Raw genomic sequence first — 15,248 nt, 5'->3', positions numbered from 1 at the left:
TTGTACGCAGAAAAAAATATCAAGTTCTATATAAAATATTGACGTTTCGGAGTCTTGACACATGACTAATCGTTGGTCAAAGTATGGAAAAAATACTAAGTTTTTTCAAACAAAACTTACTTCGGGCACCTTTTCAACCCCTAAAATGACGATCCGAACGTCTACGTATCCTTGATGTATACATTATTGTACGCAGAAAAAAATATCATGTTCTATATAAAATATTGACGTTTCGGAGTCTTGACACACGACTAATTATTGGTTAAAGTATGAAAAAAAACACTAAGTGTTGCAAAAAATAAAGTTGGCCAATTTTTTTTTTTTTGGGGTACTGTTTCTATAATGCAGTATTTTACTGCGTTATAGAAAAAAAAATTGGTACTCTTTTCTATAACGCAGTATTTTACTGCGTTATAGAAAAAAAAGTTGGTACTGTTTCTATAACGCAGTATTTTACTGCGCTAAAAGCACTTTGATAATTTTTTTTTGTTGGGATATTTTGGTTCAAAGTGATTTTTTTGAGGCATTTTGATTCCGGACTCAACATCGGACGCCTAGTAGAGGGTGAGGGAGGTCGTGCCATTGGGATAGTCAAATTGTTCACCCATAGTTTACAACTTTATTAATGTCACCTAGATTAAGTGGACACAAGGTTACGGAACTATGATTTTGAAATTCAAGTCGTTGTGGCTTAAATTAATTATAGGTTTTGTACCCTTCAAGTACAATAAAATTTCGTGGAGTCTTGAAGCTCGTCAATAATTTATTCTGAAGTACCTTAATAACTGTGTAGGAAAAGACTAGGATTAGACGAAAATTGACCCACTTGACATCCAAGATTGGTTTATTGTTAGCACTTGGCAAGAATCTATTGCGGCAATATTTACTCGTCAAAAACTGATTGTCCTTGAGTGCGTTATTCGTTTTCGTATCATAATCATTTATTTATAAGCTCGTGATGCTCCTATATAGATTGGACCTATTTTATTTAGAATTTGAATATGACTGTTTAAGATAGCTACTATTTCTTAACAGTTTAAATTTGTCCCTTATGGTGGAAGAAAATTGTGCATAATCAAGTTATTTAAAACTCAATCGCAAGTAGTTGTTTTTACTTAGTAGTATGAGTTAGTGAATAAAAAAAAAAAAAATTGGTCCCTCTGTCTATATTAGGGTGTTTACTGGGCATGGAGTTCAGAGAAAAAAAAATCAAATTGTGGTTTAAAAATAAATTCAAGATAGTTCTGTGATCATTAATTATTTCAGTAAGAGTAAAATACGATGTTTAAAATTTTAAATTATTTTTAAATATACAAAATATTATTACTTTTTACAGAAATTAAAAGTGTCACATAAATTGCTACAGGGACTTGAGAAATTTATGGAGGTATATAAAAGTTGTTTATCCGTCCACATATATAATTCAACTTTCTTGTGTTAAAAATGTACAGGCACAAATTATAGGAACTTTACACTAACAAGCCAAAAGCAAAAGAGGGAGCAATTAGCTGATGCAAGCAATGGTTGTACATGTTCGATCAAATTAAAACAGGAAGATGATAACGTAGAAGGGGAAGTGATGCAAGCACAGTTCGATCTTTATTGACAAAAAAAGGTGACGGGTAGAAACCAACCTTTTCTTCAATGTGACTCCATAATACAATCTTTTTCTTTTTCTCTTTCTGAATATTCACAAATTAGTACTTACTTCATCATTTCGAATGCAACTTGGTGTAAACATAAGAGACGGGGACTTTTGTGCGTTTTACTCGTAGAGTCAAACAGTTTTTTTTTTTTTTTCAATAATGATTTTCTCCAACTTTTCTTAAGCATTTAAAATCATTAACTATGCTGACTGCTGTCTTATAGTATTAGAAATTTTTATATAGTCTCAAATATGCAAATTTCATTTTTCAGAATTTATGTTTGAAATCATGGAAAACTAAATGCTTCAACCAGTGCAAAGTTTGTTTTCACACTACAGTTGTTTTAACATGTGATAACATGATTATCATACTTGTAGACCATATAATCAACTTGGTTATATAGTAAGTAAATTTTTTTGTGCTGTGAGTGTGTAGAACTCAAATGTATAAAGATAATTAAATACAAATGTGTAAATTATTTTGTAATTAAATTTGTGATGTTATACTCTATTTAAGTAATTTCTCTGATCAATTGAATCAAGTAGGATGGGAGTACTTTACAACTTCGAATAGGCCATATATAGTGTACTTCTGAGACTCTAACGACAAGTAGAAAGCCTATGTACTCGATCACCACCAAAAGTTAGTGAATCATGATATTATTGAAAGCAATGAATCTGTTTCTGCATATTGCAGCGACTGCCTGGGTTAATTTCTCAAATTAATCACTTCAAAAAACAGTTCAAAATCTGGATTTGGATAATTTGATTTTTTTTACTATCGGTTCATTTGAGTTTGATAAATAGTTTAATAGTAGAAAACCTAAATTAATTGTGAAAAACCAACTACAGCAAAAACATCAGATGTATTTCCGACTTGCTAAATAATTTTAAACTGCTTACATATATAGAACAATGGCCTAAGGAAAAAGAGGACCATTTGACTTTGGGAAATTTTTTTTACAACCAGATGCAATAAATGAGATCCCTTCTTCCTTAGCTTTAGGTATCGAATTCGAACCTTAGGATTAAACAAATTCTAATAAAAAACGTTTTTCCTTAAATAAACTTTAACCAACAAGTATAAGACACCATATGATTATTATCGAACTACAAACTAAGTGTAACACAATTCAACAAGTGTAATAGTGTAAAGTTGTACATACAAAGCAAAATACATGTATCATTTTGAAATCGTGATCACAATGGATTAGTTGCAACTTGCATAGTAAGGTTCTATCTAACAAAGGATTCCACAGGCTTAATTCTTCTATTCTCCGAGTCTTTCCAAGTTACTGAAAACAAAGTGATGTTCACCATGACGAAGCAATTAGTGTGTTTGAAATGAAAGGAACAAAAACAAATCACGCTTTTATCATTTAGTGAAATGCTTAACTCGTGAATGCACATCAAATCTTTACCAACCTCATTCTTTCTCACTGTTAGTTTTTCGTTAGGAATTACTGGGTTAAAGAATTGACATGTCCTGTTATACCCACTAGGCCACTACCATATACAACCACCAATCGATCGATGTGACACTTTAACAGGAGCTAATCTAAAAAACATTTCTCGAACTTTAAACATATGACAAAAAGTAAAATCATGATTCTTGCTTTTCCCTTCACTTCTAAGTTCTAACTTCCCAATACAAAATTTACTTCACCAAACTCACACTCCCCACCAACCTTTTACTTCACTAAACTCATCCCTCCCCACTTACCTTTGTCACACCTTCAGATCGTTTGGTTCGAAATTAAAAAATCTTTATATTATAATCTCAATTCTCACCTTCCATATGGAATAGCTAATTTCAATAATTTAAAGATTTTGACATAAGTTTTATTCCGGTTTTAGCTAATACGGAACAATCGAACACTGGACAAACTTAATTTCAAATTTTATTTAGGAATAATCCCTAATCCATGTCCAAACGTCCTCTTAGAAGCCGTTTCGTTCAAGGGATTAGGTGCACTATGCCGGTATAAATTTTGTGACTAAATTTATCTCGTATTCGATAGAAACTATTAGCTAAAACCAGTATATTTTTATACCAAGATGTTAACCTCTCCCACATAGATAGCAGAATCGATTATCCAGGATTAAAATCTCAAGATTATATCCTGATTTACCAAATGACCCCCTTAGTTTAGACCATCTCAAACAATCTGTATTTTTTGGGATTTGGACACAGTGAGGGGGAGAAGATCTATAGTTAATCAGACAAAACAAATTGCAAGAATCATGTACGACATTCAAAATTCTGCGAAATATACTATACTAATATGTAGTAATATACTATATATAACAACATGATTATAATAAAAGAAAACCAGAAAAAGGTACAAAGTGCTCACAAAATTCTATAGTCTTTTTGCCTGCAGACTTATACTAAGGAACCCCCCAGACAGCGCCACATGTAGAGCACCGCCATAAACAACAAGTTGCAGAAATGGCCGTGGACATTTCCCATGTGAGCACAACTCCCTATTTTCCACATATACCCTTCATGTTAAACTTAATTTACATCACAGAACATGCATTGGGGTTCTCGTCACTAAACATTTGTGGAGGTGGAGGATATGCAGCATACATTTCATGTGCATATCTTTGAGGGTAAACCTGATAGTTCTGCTGTGGGTAATAGTAGTAAAGCTCATGCCTTCTCATTTCGAATTTTGGATCTTCTTGAACAACTTCTTCTTTACCACCAGCAGTTTCTTCAGCACCACCACCGGCTGCAGCGGCACCGCCACCCTCCGCCTTTTTGTCTCCTTCCTCGCCTTTTTTCGCGGCTTTTTCGCCTTCCTCGGCTTTCTTCTCTTCATTTCCTTCTTTGGGTTTCTCCTCTTCTTTCTTCTCTGGTTCTACTTTAACTATAACTGCCCTTTTCCCTGTTCTTTTGCTTACATAATCCACCAGTTGTGTTGCCTCAAAAACCCCTTTTACTGTCACTTGTGAGTTCTTCAAGTCTGGTTCTGCACTCTCCACACCTTCAAAAAATTAAAGATTTTAAAACTTAGATGGTGTCACTTTCCAAAACCTATTTTTCAAATTTGAATGCCAAGTTGACAGATTCTAAAGATTCCTCAATTAGTTTATCAAATGGATGTGATTAGTTGTTGACAGAATGTGTTTGAATTGACTTCAAATTAAAGAGAATATAAATAAATGATCATATTATTCTAAAATTAAAGACTGCAGGGATTGTGAAAGGTCCAGAGAATATAAGAATCCTTAAAATACTGAATGCTTATTATAGAGATCCGAAAAAGGTTAAAGAGGAACAAAAAAGAGAATAAAAAATCATAATCAGAAAAATAATTAGTTGCAGCAAATGAATCAAAAAGTTCATAGTACTAATCAATAATACAACCCAAAATGAGAAGAAAAAAATCATACCTTTCATTTTTTGTATACGCCTTTTGATTTCTTGAGCACAAGCCTCACAATGCATGTGAACTTTCAGAACTACTATAATCACTTGAGGGGGCTGCAGCAACAAATCAGAAATATCATATTCATGAACTTACCTTAAAAACAAACAAACCCCAGAAAGGGAAAAGACTAAAGAGAGAAAACTAAAAAGCAATCATAAAAAGAAACAAAAACTCGCGTGACAATCCAAAACAAACAAAAAAAAATGAAGATTAAATTAATTAATTAAACAAACCTCCTCTTTTTTCTCTTCGGGTTTAACAACTTCTTTCACGTCTTCCGGCTTCTTTGGTTCTTCAGCTGGTGGTTTTGGGATCGGAGAAAGAAGCTCAACTTGACGGTGGCTCTTTTTTTGCACTCTTTCTAGAACCTTCATTGGATCTGCTTTTTCACCTTTCACCACTACCTTATGCGTCTTGCAGTCAGTCAAAACATCCTCAACTCCTACACAAAAACATTCAAATAGCTCCAAATTTACTTATTTTTCAAGAAGAACATCCTCAACTCACAAAACATTCAAATAGCTCCAAATACTTCTTTTTCAAGAAGAACAAGATAATCAATGTACTCCCATAAGATAGGGTCTGAAAAAGATAGAGTGTACGCATACATTACCCTAACCTCGAAGATATAGAGGTTGTTTCTGATAAGACCCTGGGCTATATTTTTACTTCTTTTTCAATATCCCAAACGCCCCACAAAACAAAATAAAACAAAACAAAAAAAAAACTGTCTTTTCAAGAAAATTAATGAATCTGCATACCTTGAAAGCCTTTAAGGGATTTACGGACTTTACGAGCACAACCTTCACAATGCATGTAAACTCTCAAGACAATTTCTTGAGGCGGTGGTGGAGAAGCATCTTTGGATTCCTCAGTTTTCTTTTCATCTGCCTTTTCATCACCGCTTGATTTTTCACCTTTTGGAGGAGCCTCCTCTTTCTTCTCTTCCTCAGTTTTTTTCACTTCTTCTGCAGGTTTCTTCTCTTCCTAAACAAAAACCATAAATCTCAAACAACAACACAAAAGAAGAAAAGAAATGAAAAAGAAGAAATGGTAGAAAGCAAAGCAAACCTCGCCCATTGAAGTTCTTGGATAAGCTTTGCAAGAGAGACTCAACTCACAACTCAGAATGGTGCTTGTTTTGTTTTCTCTCTCTTTTGTTTTTGTTTTTCTGAGTGTACTAGTAGTATTGTGGTGTTATTCTCAAGAAAGGGTTCATTAGCATGGGTAGTGATGACCATACAGATCTACGAGGCACTCACTCACTCGCTTTGGCTTACTCTATATCGTCATCTAAGCACAACTGACCTGGCTTTTATATAGGTGGCACGTGCGACACACATGTGGCTAATGTTGCTACTTAAGTATAATATACTATAGTTTTGGCACTGTTCCAGAACATTACAGCGTTTCTATTTTGGTGCTGTGTGTAGTTACGTGTTCTTTCTTCTCACAACAATCACCCATCATTTACCCTTCATCAATCTTTTGTGTACGTCATACAGTAGCCCATAAATAGTTGTGGATTTTGATTTTTTGCCCTTTCAGTTTCTAGCTGTATACTTGTATCTCTGATGGAATTGGAATTTTCATATTTTTTTTGGAGAAAAAGATTAAATTTGTACTTCCTTATTAATTATTAGTCCCCACTGAGGTAGGGGTAAGCTGTACATCATATTATCCTCAAATCCACTTATGAATTATATTGGGTACGTTGTTCTTGTTGTTATTGTTATTAATTTTTAGTATTTGAAATTGAGTAACTTTTAATGATCTTTTTACTACGTCATCAGGTGGTTCGTCTGAATTTTGAGTCTTTCATTGTCGTCAACTTGACCTACTGTAAAGCCAAAACATAAATCGTTAAGCTGCTCCAACAAACACCTTTTTAGACGCTCAATTTAATGAGCAGGGAGAACATTCACAGGTGTGCAGACGTTTTGAGAGAGCGCAAAACTCTAACTTGAGTAAATGCCAGTTTGAAAAAGACAGTCTCGTTTCCGCCTTAGTTCCGAGTGCAGCTCAAACTCGATAATAATTTTGAACTCCAGTGAAAGTTGCAAGATAAAAATTGAACATTTTCTCGAAGAATTTGGATAAATGAAGTCCACTTATTTTATATTGGACTTCGTTAATGACAAGAACAAATACAAAATAAGTTGTTAATATCAAGGATAATATTTTACAAAATTGAATAATTCAAATAGTTGAAGGACCAATTTAAACCCTTTTCCTAACTTTAAAATAAGAATATGTGATTCATCACATAGTAATTGGCACAGACATTTATACAGCATTTGGTAATTAAGATGTGAGAAAACGGGGCCACGTTCAATGGTCAAAATTATTGGACTCTGGATAGTTTTGGGTTTTGGAAGGGGGTTGGGTGGGAGAGTGGGGCGGGGGGGGGGGGGGGTTAGCCCAACAATGCTGTTTCAAAAAGGACCTGGGGTTAGGAGTCATGTAATTACAAAACAGGATTTCGTGATTTCATTTAAGTAAGTGTAATTATCCAAAGATTATTGAGTTGAAGTAGGATTTTAGCCGGACCACTAAACTAATATTCATTTCTGTAAATTTCTTATATGATTATCAACCGTGTGATCTCATTCAATCGGATAGTATTTGACTGCATCCGAAGTTAAAAATGTAATTTGACTAAAATATTGCACTCAGTTCTTTTTGTTATGTACATATCCTTAGTACTAAATGCCTATCATAGAAATAGAAACATGATTGAGTAGTAGCAAAAAGTGAATGAGATCGGTTGTCAAATTTTACGATACAAAAGAGCCAAATACATGGGGTGGTAGTGGGAGTGTCTGGGTTAGGGAACTATTATGGAGTCTGAGATGACAGAAACCGTACAAAAGCCATGTGGGTTGAAACTAGTTATTATACCCTCATGAAATGTCAGTTCTTGTTAGTGGGCCATCGTTAAAACATACTATCTTTATTACTCCGTAATCATTCTATAAATACTTCGGATTGCATAATTGACAACTTTTACTCCCTCCTTTTCCGATTCGCGTGGCATAATTCGACTGAATAGGATATTTAAAAATGAAAACATTTTTGTAAAGCTTTGCCATTTTAAATATATTATAAAAATTTAAAGAGTATTTTTTTAAAATTACATAGCCAAACATTATATTTTGCATTATTTTTCTGACAAGTTCACATTCACAGCTCAATTAATTTGTGTGTGTGTGTGTGTGTTTTTTTTTTTCCGGCCATGCAAGTTGAGGTGAATAGACTGGCAACCTTTCTTCCAACTCATCTTTCTCTTTACGGAAGAACTGAACAATGTCAAAGCAGTAAACAGAACAAATTTTAAGCACCAATTACGAGATATTAAAATATAGCCATATTCATTACAATAGCAGACAAACCCGCCGGAAACCACCTTTAACCCATCTCGCCCATACCATTAAACCGCCGCCACCCTCAACGAACCACTGTTAAAATACACCAAAAACAGTCAACAATCAGCCGTCATTTCTTCATCTCTATTTTTAGCTTGATTTTCCGGTAAGAATTTTTGGGTTGTGTTCGGGACTATCAATGTTGGATTCGACAATAGACTGCTGTTTTGGGTTAGTCGCGGGTTCAAGTTCGAGTTTTCCGTTGGTTCGCGGTTTCCGGTCAGGCACCGTTTCATTCGAAGTTCGAATTTCAGATTCGTTGGTTTAACATTAAGCTTGAAGTTCAAACCCAGATTTGGAAAGCTGGAATTCAGATCCTTAAGGTCTTGAAAAAGAAGTCTGTTCATGAAGTTGAAAATTCAAAGCAAAATGGATTACTAAAAATTCAAACTGTCCGAAAAAGCAGATCTGAAGGTACACCTACCTTCTTTCTTTTAGATTATTTGCAAATTTATCAGATCTGACTCTTTCTCTGTTTAGTGGTACAATTCTTTAGCTACTTCTCTTGTGCAATCAATTTTTATTTTTAGATTTACTCAAGATCTGAATCAATTTTACCCTTAAAGATTGGTACTTTGCATCACTTTTCCGTCTTCAATTGTGGAATAAGTGATGGCCGGTGGCCAGTCCACAATGGAGGCTGGCCAACCCTCACTAAATACGACTATTCCAAAAACCAATCCTAATCCATTACAATATTCAGATCTGTTCAAACCAAAAACCTTGAATGATACATTACATAGTCAGATCCAATCACTGCCCCAAATTCCAATGAAACCAGTAACTTACCTACATGGGGTGCCATACATTAAATACACTGAAGTAGAAGTTGATCAGATGAATATCATTGAAAATCTTCAGTATGCTGTGGTAGGAAAGTTCTCATATGGCCAACTAGATATTGAACAACTTCGTCTCATAATCCCTACACAATGTGGAATAAAAGGTGAGTGTAGAACAGGTTTTCTAAGAAACCGCCATGTGCTTATCAGATTAAGTCTTTTTGAAGACTTTGTGAATTTCACATCAAAGCCTGTATACTACATTCAAGATAGAGAGGGATACTCGTACCAAATGAGAACACTGATCTATGATTCGAATTTCAAGGTTGATGAAGAAACATCAAAGACAATGGCATGGATTTCCTTCCCAAAGTTATTGCCTACATATTTTGTGAAGGAAACTCTTTTTTCAATTGCATCTGCAGTGGGTATTCCTATACAATTGGATATGGCTACGATTAACAAGACTAGACCTAGTTGTGCTAGGGTCAAGGTTTTAGTAGATTTGGTAGCGGATTTACCCAAAACGGTGAGGATGGATATTGAAAATGAAAAAGCAGGAGCAATAAGGACTGTTAATGTTCAGATTCATTATGATTACCTCCCTAAGTATTGCAAGGAATGTAAATTACAGGGACATGATGAATATGATTGTAGAATTATAAATCCAGAGCGTGTTCAGTATGACAATGAAAGTGAGGAAATGCCAAAGGAGAATGGCAAGACAAAACCTCATAAAAGCTCTGATGAAGTGCACAATAGTAAGGAAAGCAATAAAGATCTCCAAGAGGATAAAGAAATTGAAGCAAAAAAGGCCAAGAGATTACAAGCAGAGGAACAACATAATAAAAAGCAAACTAATGACAAAGGCAAACAAAAGCAAGAGGATGGAAACCAACAAGGATATGACGGGAAAAAGAATTATGGAAAATACAATTATAGAGGATACAATAATTTATACAATTATTCTGCTAGAGTGTTGGCAGGTGGAAGAGTGTTAGGAAATTCGGGAAATTGGAATCCCATCAAAGACAACAAAAACTTCAATGCTGAGAAGGGAAGTGCAAATCATAGCAAACAGAAAGAGACAACAGTCACTGCTACATGCAACAAATTTAACACTTTGGTGGACTTGGAGGAGGAACAAGAAAAACAAAATGAAACACAAGAAGGAAGCACACATAGTAGTAATCCTGTTAAAGAGACAGCTAGGCCATGGGTGGATGCTGCCTTTGGGAAACAAACAGAAAATAACAAAGTTATGAAAGAGCAGGGAAAGATAGATAGCAGACAAGAGCAAGATAATAAGAATGAGAAAGGGGTAGGGGATAATCAGTCAGAGGAGATAGCCATACAAGATTCAGAAAGAACAATTACAGATATCGTGGAAAATGATAACAAAAAAGAAGATGATAACAAACAGATTACTGAAGGCCAAGACGTACTTCAACCCATAGAAGTACATGACAGTGTTAATTCAAGCTCATATCAGCAAGTGGAATCAGCTAGACAACAAGTGGATCAAATTAAGGACTTACCGGAAGAGCCTCCTCATACAAACAATATGGGTGAAGGAGATACAGCATCATCTGCAAATAAGGAACAAAATAATGAAAGGGAAACACAAGCAAGGGATCAGAGAGATCAAAACAACAGAGATACAGCCATAGAAATGCAGGCAATTTCAGGAAATCATAAGTATCAACTGGTAGCCAAAGATCATGAAAACACAACACAAGAAGAAGTGAATCAGAATAAAATAGATATTGGAGAGGAGGAAGCAGGTGAAACTATTAGTTCTGATTTAATGGAGGGCAACAATAAAGGAGATATTTCCCCTAAACACTTGACAAAAACTAAAAAAGGTCACAAGCCAAGAGATAAAAGTGTTCCTCCCAAGACAGTGGGAGGAGTACAAACAAGGATGGCATGTTCTAAAGGAGTTTCTCAATGAATAGCTCATTAATATGGAATATAAGGTCTGTAAACACGCAACAGGCCTTTGAGAGGGTAGTACTATTGCATAGACAGAAATATTTTAATTATGTTGCCTTACTAGAGCCTTTCCAGCATGTTAGACATATTGACATGTACAAATTGTGGTTAAATATGGGGACATCATGGCGTAATGTGAACGGGAAGATTTGGATTTTTGTGGATACAGAAATTCAAGTAGAAATAATGAGAGATACATAACAATTGTTATCCTGTAGATTCACTCATTTGGGTGATGAGCAAGAGTTGGTGCTTACAGTTGTTTATGCGAGTACTGATAGAAGTGGGAGAATAGCTCTATGGGAGGATCTATATGACATGTCTTCACATATCACCATCCCATGGCTTGTGGGTGGGGATTTTAATGTCATTACAGATGACATTGAGAAATTTGGGGGTCTTCCTGTACAGTTTGCAGAAACAGAGGATTTTAGACAATGTATAGACATTTGCCAACTGATGGATCTTGGTTTTACTGGAAGTATGTTCACATGATGGGAGATCGGATGAGGCTTGTATATTTAAAAGACTGGACAGATGTTTGGGAAATCAGGCTGTGCAGAATTGTTTTCCTAATTTGGAGGTAGAGCATCTCATTAAACAAGGTTCTGACCACTCCCCCTTGCTGGTAAATATGAGAGCAGATAGTAGACCAATTAGGAAATCTTTCAGGTTTCTTAATTTTTGGGTGGAGCATGAATCTTTTCTAGATGTAATCAAAGAAAATTGGGTGGAATCTTATGGCTCAGACCCCTTCTTTAACTTCCATAATAAGTTAAAAAAGGTGGGAAGAGCTCTCTCTAAGTGGAGTAGGGACACTTATGGTGATATCTTCAAGCAAATTGCAACTCTGGAGGAAGTGGTGCAGGTGCATGAGCAAGAATTTGAACAGAATCCTACAGGGCTTAACAGGGAAAGGCTACAAAGGGTACAAGTTGATCTGATCAGGTTTTATGCTATTGAAGAAAAATTTTGGAGACAAAAAGCAGGGATGCTGTGGTTTCAGGATGGAGATAGGAACACAAAATTCTTTCATGCTCATGTCAATGGAAAGAGAAGAAAGCTACAATTACAGAGAATTCAAGATCATACAGGTACATGGCTGGACACTGAAGAGAAGATTGCACATGAAGCAATCAGATTTTTCTCAGACCAATTCAAAGAGGAAAATATCCCTACAGATTTCTCTATGCTTGATAAGATTCCTAAAATGGTTACAGAAGAACAAAATCAACAACTCTATGAAATGCCAGATGAAGCAGAGGTGAAAAGAGCAGTTTTTGGTTTAAATGGAGACAGTGCAGGGGGTCCTGATGGTTTCACAGGAAGATTTTTCCAAGCTTGTTGGGAAATTATTGCAAATGACTTGGTGACCATGGTGAGATCATTCTTCTGTGGGCATGAACTCCCAAGGTATGTAACTTGTACCAATTTGGTTTTGATACCAAAGAAGAAAGAAATTAATACATTTTCTGATATGAGGCCAATCAGCTTGAGTAACATCACTAGCAAAGTTATTTCAAGAATCATTCATGAAAGACTGATATATCTGCTACCTGAGATCATTTCACCTCAGCAATCAGGATTTGTTAAAGGCAGGAGTATTGTAGAAAACATTCTGTTGGCTCAGGAAATTGTACATGATATTAGGATTAGAGGAAAGCCTGCAAATGTTGTCATTAAGCTTGACATGGAAAAGGCTTATGACAGAGTATCATGGTTATTTCTAACTAAAGTCCTGAGGAGAATGGGGTTTGGTGAATTTACTATTGATCTGGTGTTTAGAGTTATCTCAAATAATTGGTATTCCATTCTGATTAATGGGCAACCTCATGGATTCTTCAAATCATCTAGAGGAGTAAAGCAAGGAGATCCACTGTCCCCTACTTTATTCATTTTGGCTGCAGAATGTTTGTCTAGGGCTCTCAATACACTGCATACTGAGGATGAGTACAAGGAATATGGGATGCCAAAATGGAGTCCATATGTCAATCATTTGGCATATGCAGATGATACTATCATTTTCACCTCTGCTAATGAACAGTCTATGAGATTAGTGATGAAGACTTTGAGTAATTATGAGAAGGTGAGTGGTCAGAAGATCAACAAGCAGAAAAGTGCTGTTTATACGCATCATTTGACATCTCATAACATTAAGGAGCTGGTATTTTCTGTCACCCAGATTCCTAAAAAGGATTTTCCATTCACATATTTGGGTGTACCAATCTACTATGGGAGAAGAAGGAACATTCACTACAAGGAGATAATAGAAAAGATTCAGAATAGACTGAGCTCATGGACTGGTAAGCTGTTATCTATTGGAGGAAGGACAACACTGATTAAACATGTTTTACAGAGCATGCCTATACACCTACTATCCGCTTGTGACCCTCCTAGTGCTATACTTGCTCAGATTCATAGATTGTTTGCTAAGTTCTTTTGGAGCAACTCTGTGGGAAATTCAAGTAAGCACTGGGCAACTTGGACAACCTTATGTCACCCACAAGAAGAAGGTGGCATGGGGTTTAGAAGCCTACAAGATATATCTAAAGCCCTCTTTGCTAAACTGTGGTGGAACATGAGAACCAAACAATCCTTATGGAGAACTTTCATGAGTAATAAGTACTTAAAGAAGTTTCATGCTGTGATAGCCCCTAGCGGATCAGGTACTTATGTGTGGAAGAAGATGATTAAATACCGAGATGAGATGGAACATGAGATATGGTGGAAGCTTCAACAAGGTAATTCTTATTTTTGGTTTGATAATTGGACAGGACTGGGAGCCCTATACTATATTACTCCACCAGATTTTGAGTGTGATCCCACAATCATCCTTGTAAAAGAAACTGCAGAAGTGGGGCAATGGGATGAACAGTTGCTAAGAAGAATCCTTCCTGAGGATCTAGCAGACCATATTGTGCAGCACATTAATCCACCAAATGAAAATGGCCAAGCAGATAAGGCTTTCTGGAAATTAGATTCGAGGGGGAAATTCACAGTTGGGTCTGCATTTCAATTGCTCAGACAAAGAAAATACCCCAGTAATTTGTATAAGCAGATGTGGATCAAAGGACTACCAATAAAGATATCTTTTTTTATGTGGAGATTTTGGAAGTTCAAGCTACCATTGGATGATAAGTTGAAGAAATGGGGACACCAATTCCCTTCCAGATGCTATTGTTGTCAACATCCAAAAGTGGAAGATACCTCCCATGTCTTTTTACACTCACCAACAGCTCAAGCCATCTGGAAGTATTTTTGTGGACCAGTGGGAATAAATACTGAGAATTTGCAAGTTACCCAAATAATTAACAGATGGTGGGATATGCCTAGTAGACTACATGCCAAATGCATCAACCAAGCTGTCCCTGCTATTATTATTTGGGAACTCTGGAAGAGGAGAAACACTATGAGACATGAAGGGAAGGTGTCAATCACAAAACTCATTTACCAGGTGATGCATACTTTGATTCAATTCATGAAGGTGAGAAGGAGAAATTTTAGGTATGCACCATATAATTGGAGTGTGATTGTTGAGGCATTACAGAGATATTCTCCAAAGATAAGAGTAACACCAGTGACTTGGAGAACTCCAGATATTGGATGGATAAAAGTCAATACTGATGGAGCCTCAAGAGGAAACCCGGGTAGGAGTTCATGGGCCTTTTGTGTAAGGGATGAAAGGGGAGATGTGATACAAGCACAGGCCAGAGAAATAGAGGATCTTCAAAGCACCAACACCGAGGCAGAGGCCCTAGCCATTTTACAGGCTCTCAGGTATTTAAAAGACAGTTAATGGGATCAAATAAGGATAGAGACAGATTCACTTTTGCCAAAGAACTCTATTCAAAGGACATGGGAAATTCCTTGGCAAATCATTACTATGGTGGAAGAAATTTGGAGAATAAGTGAGGAAAAAGTGGTGGTGATAGAGCATATTTATAGGGAAGGAAACAAATTA

The 15,248-nt window shown here is 35.9% G+C and overlaps 1 protein-coding gene across 1 annotated transcript; it reads right to left on the bottom strand.

Annotated features, from left to right (window-relative positions):
• Positions 1 to 3,906: 3,906 nt before the first annotated feature.
• LOC132632284 (heavy metal-associated isoprenylated plant protein 7-like) lies at positions 3,907 to 6,360 on the bottom strand. Its single transcript, XM_060348164.1, has 5 exons — positions 6,157 to 6,360; positions 5,847 to 6,072; positions 5,319 to 5,527; positions 5,048 to 5,138; positions 3,907 to 4,638 (listed from the first exon to the last, which is right to left on the bottom strand). Exons 1-5 carry the CDS (start codon positions 6,163 to 6,165, stop codon positions 4,169 to 4,171), a joined length of 1,005 nt encoding a protein of 334 aa, XP_060204147.1. The 5' UTR covers positions 6,166 to 6,360; the 3' UTR covers positions 3,907 to 4,168.
• Between the last annotated feature and the right edge of the window lie 8,888 nt (positions 6,361 to 15,248).

Source organism: Lycium barbarum, chromosome 3 (assembly GCF_019175385.1).
Source record: "Lycium barbarum isolate Lr01 chromosome 3, ASM1917538v2, whole genome shotgun sequence".
In the NCBI taxonomy this organism is placed as follows: Eukaryota; Viridiplantae; Streptophyta; class Magnoliopsida; order Solanales; family Solanaceae; genus Lycium; species Lycium barbarum.
This window is presented reverse-complemented; position numbering and strand designations above follow the sequence as displayed.

Bases quoted from the DNA above. Each gene is read 5' to 3' on its own strand.
- LOC132632284 (XM_060348164.1), bottom strand. The intron at 5,139-5,318 runs GTTTGTTTAATT...TTGTTGCTGCAG, and splicing joins CCGAAGAGAAAAAAGAGGAG to CCCCCTCAAGTGATTATAGT. The intron at 4,639-5,047 runs GTATGATTTTTT...AATTTTTTGAAG, and splicing joins GCGTATACAAAAAATGAAAG to GTGTGGAGAGTGCAGAACCA.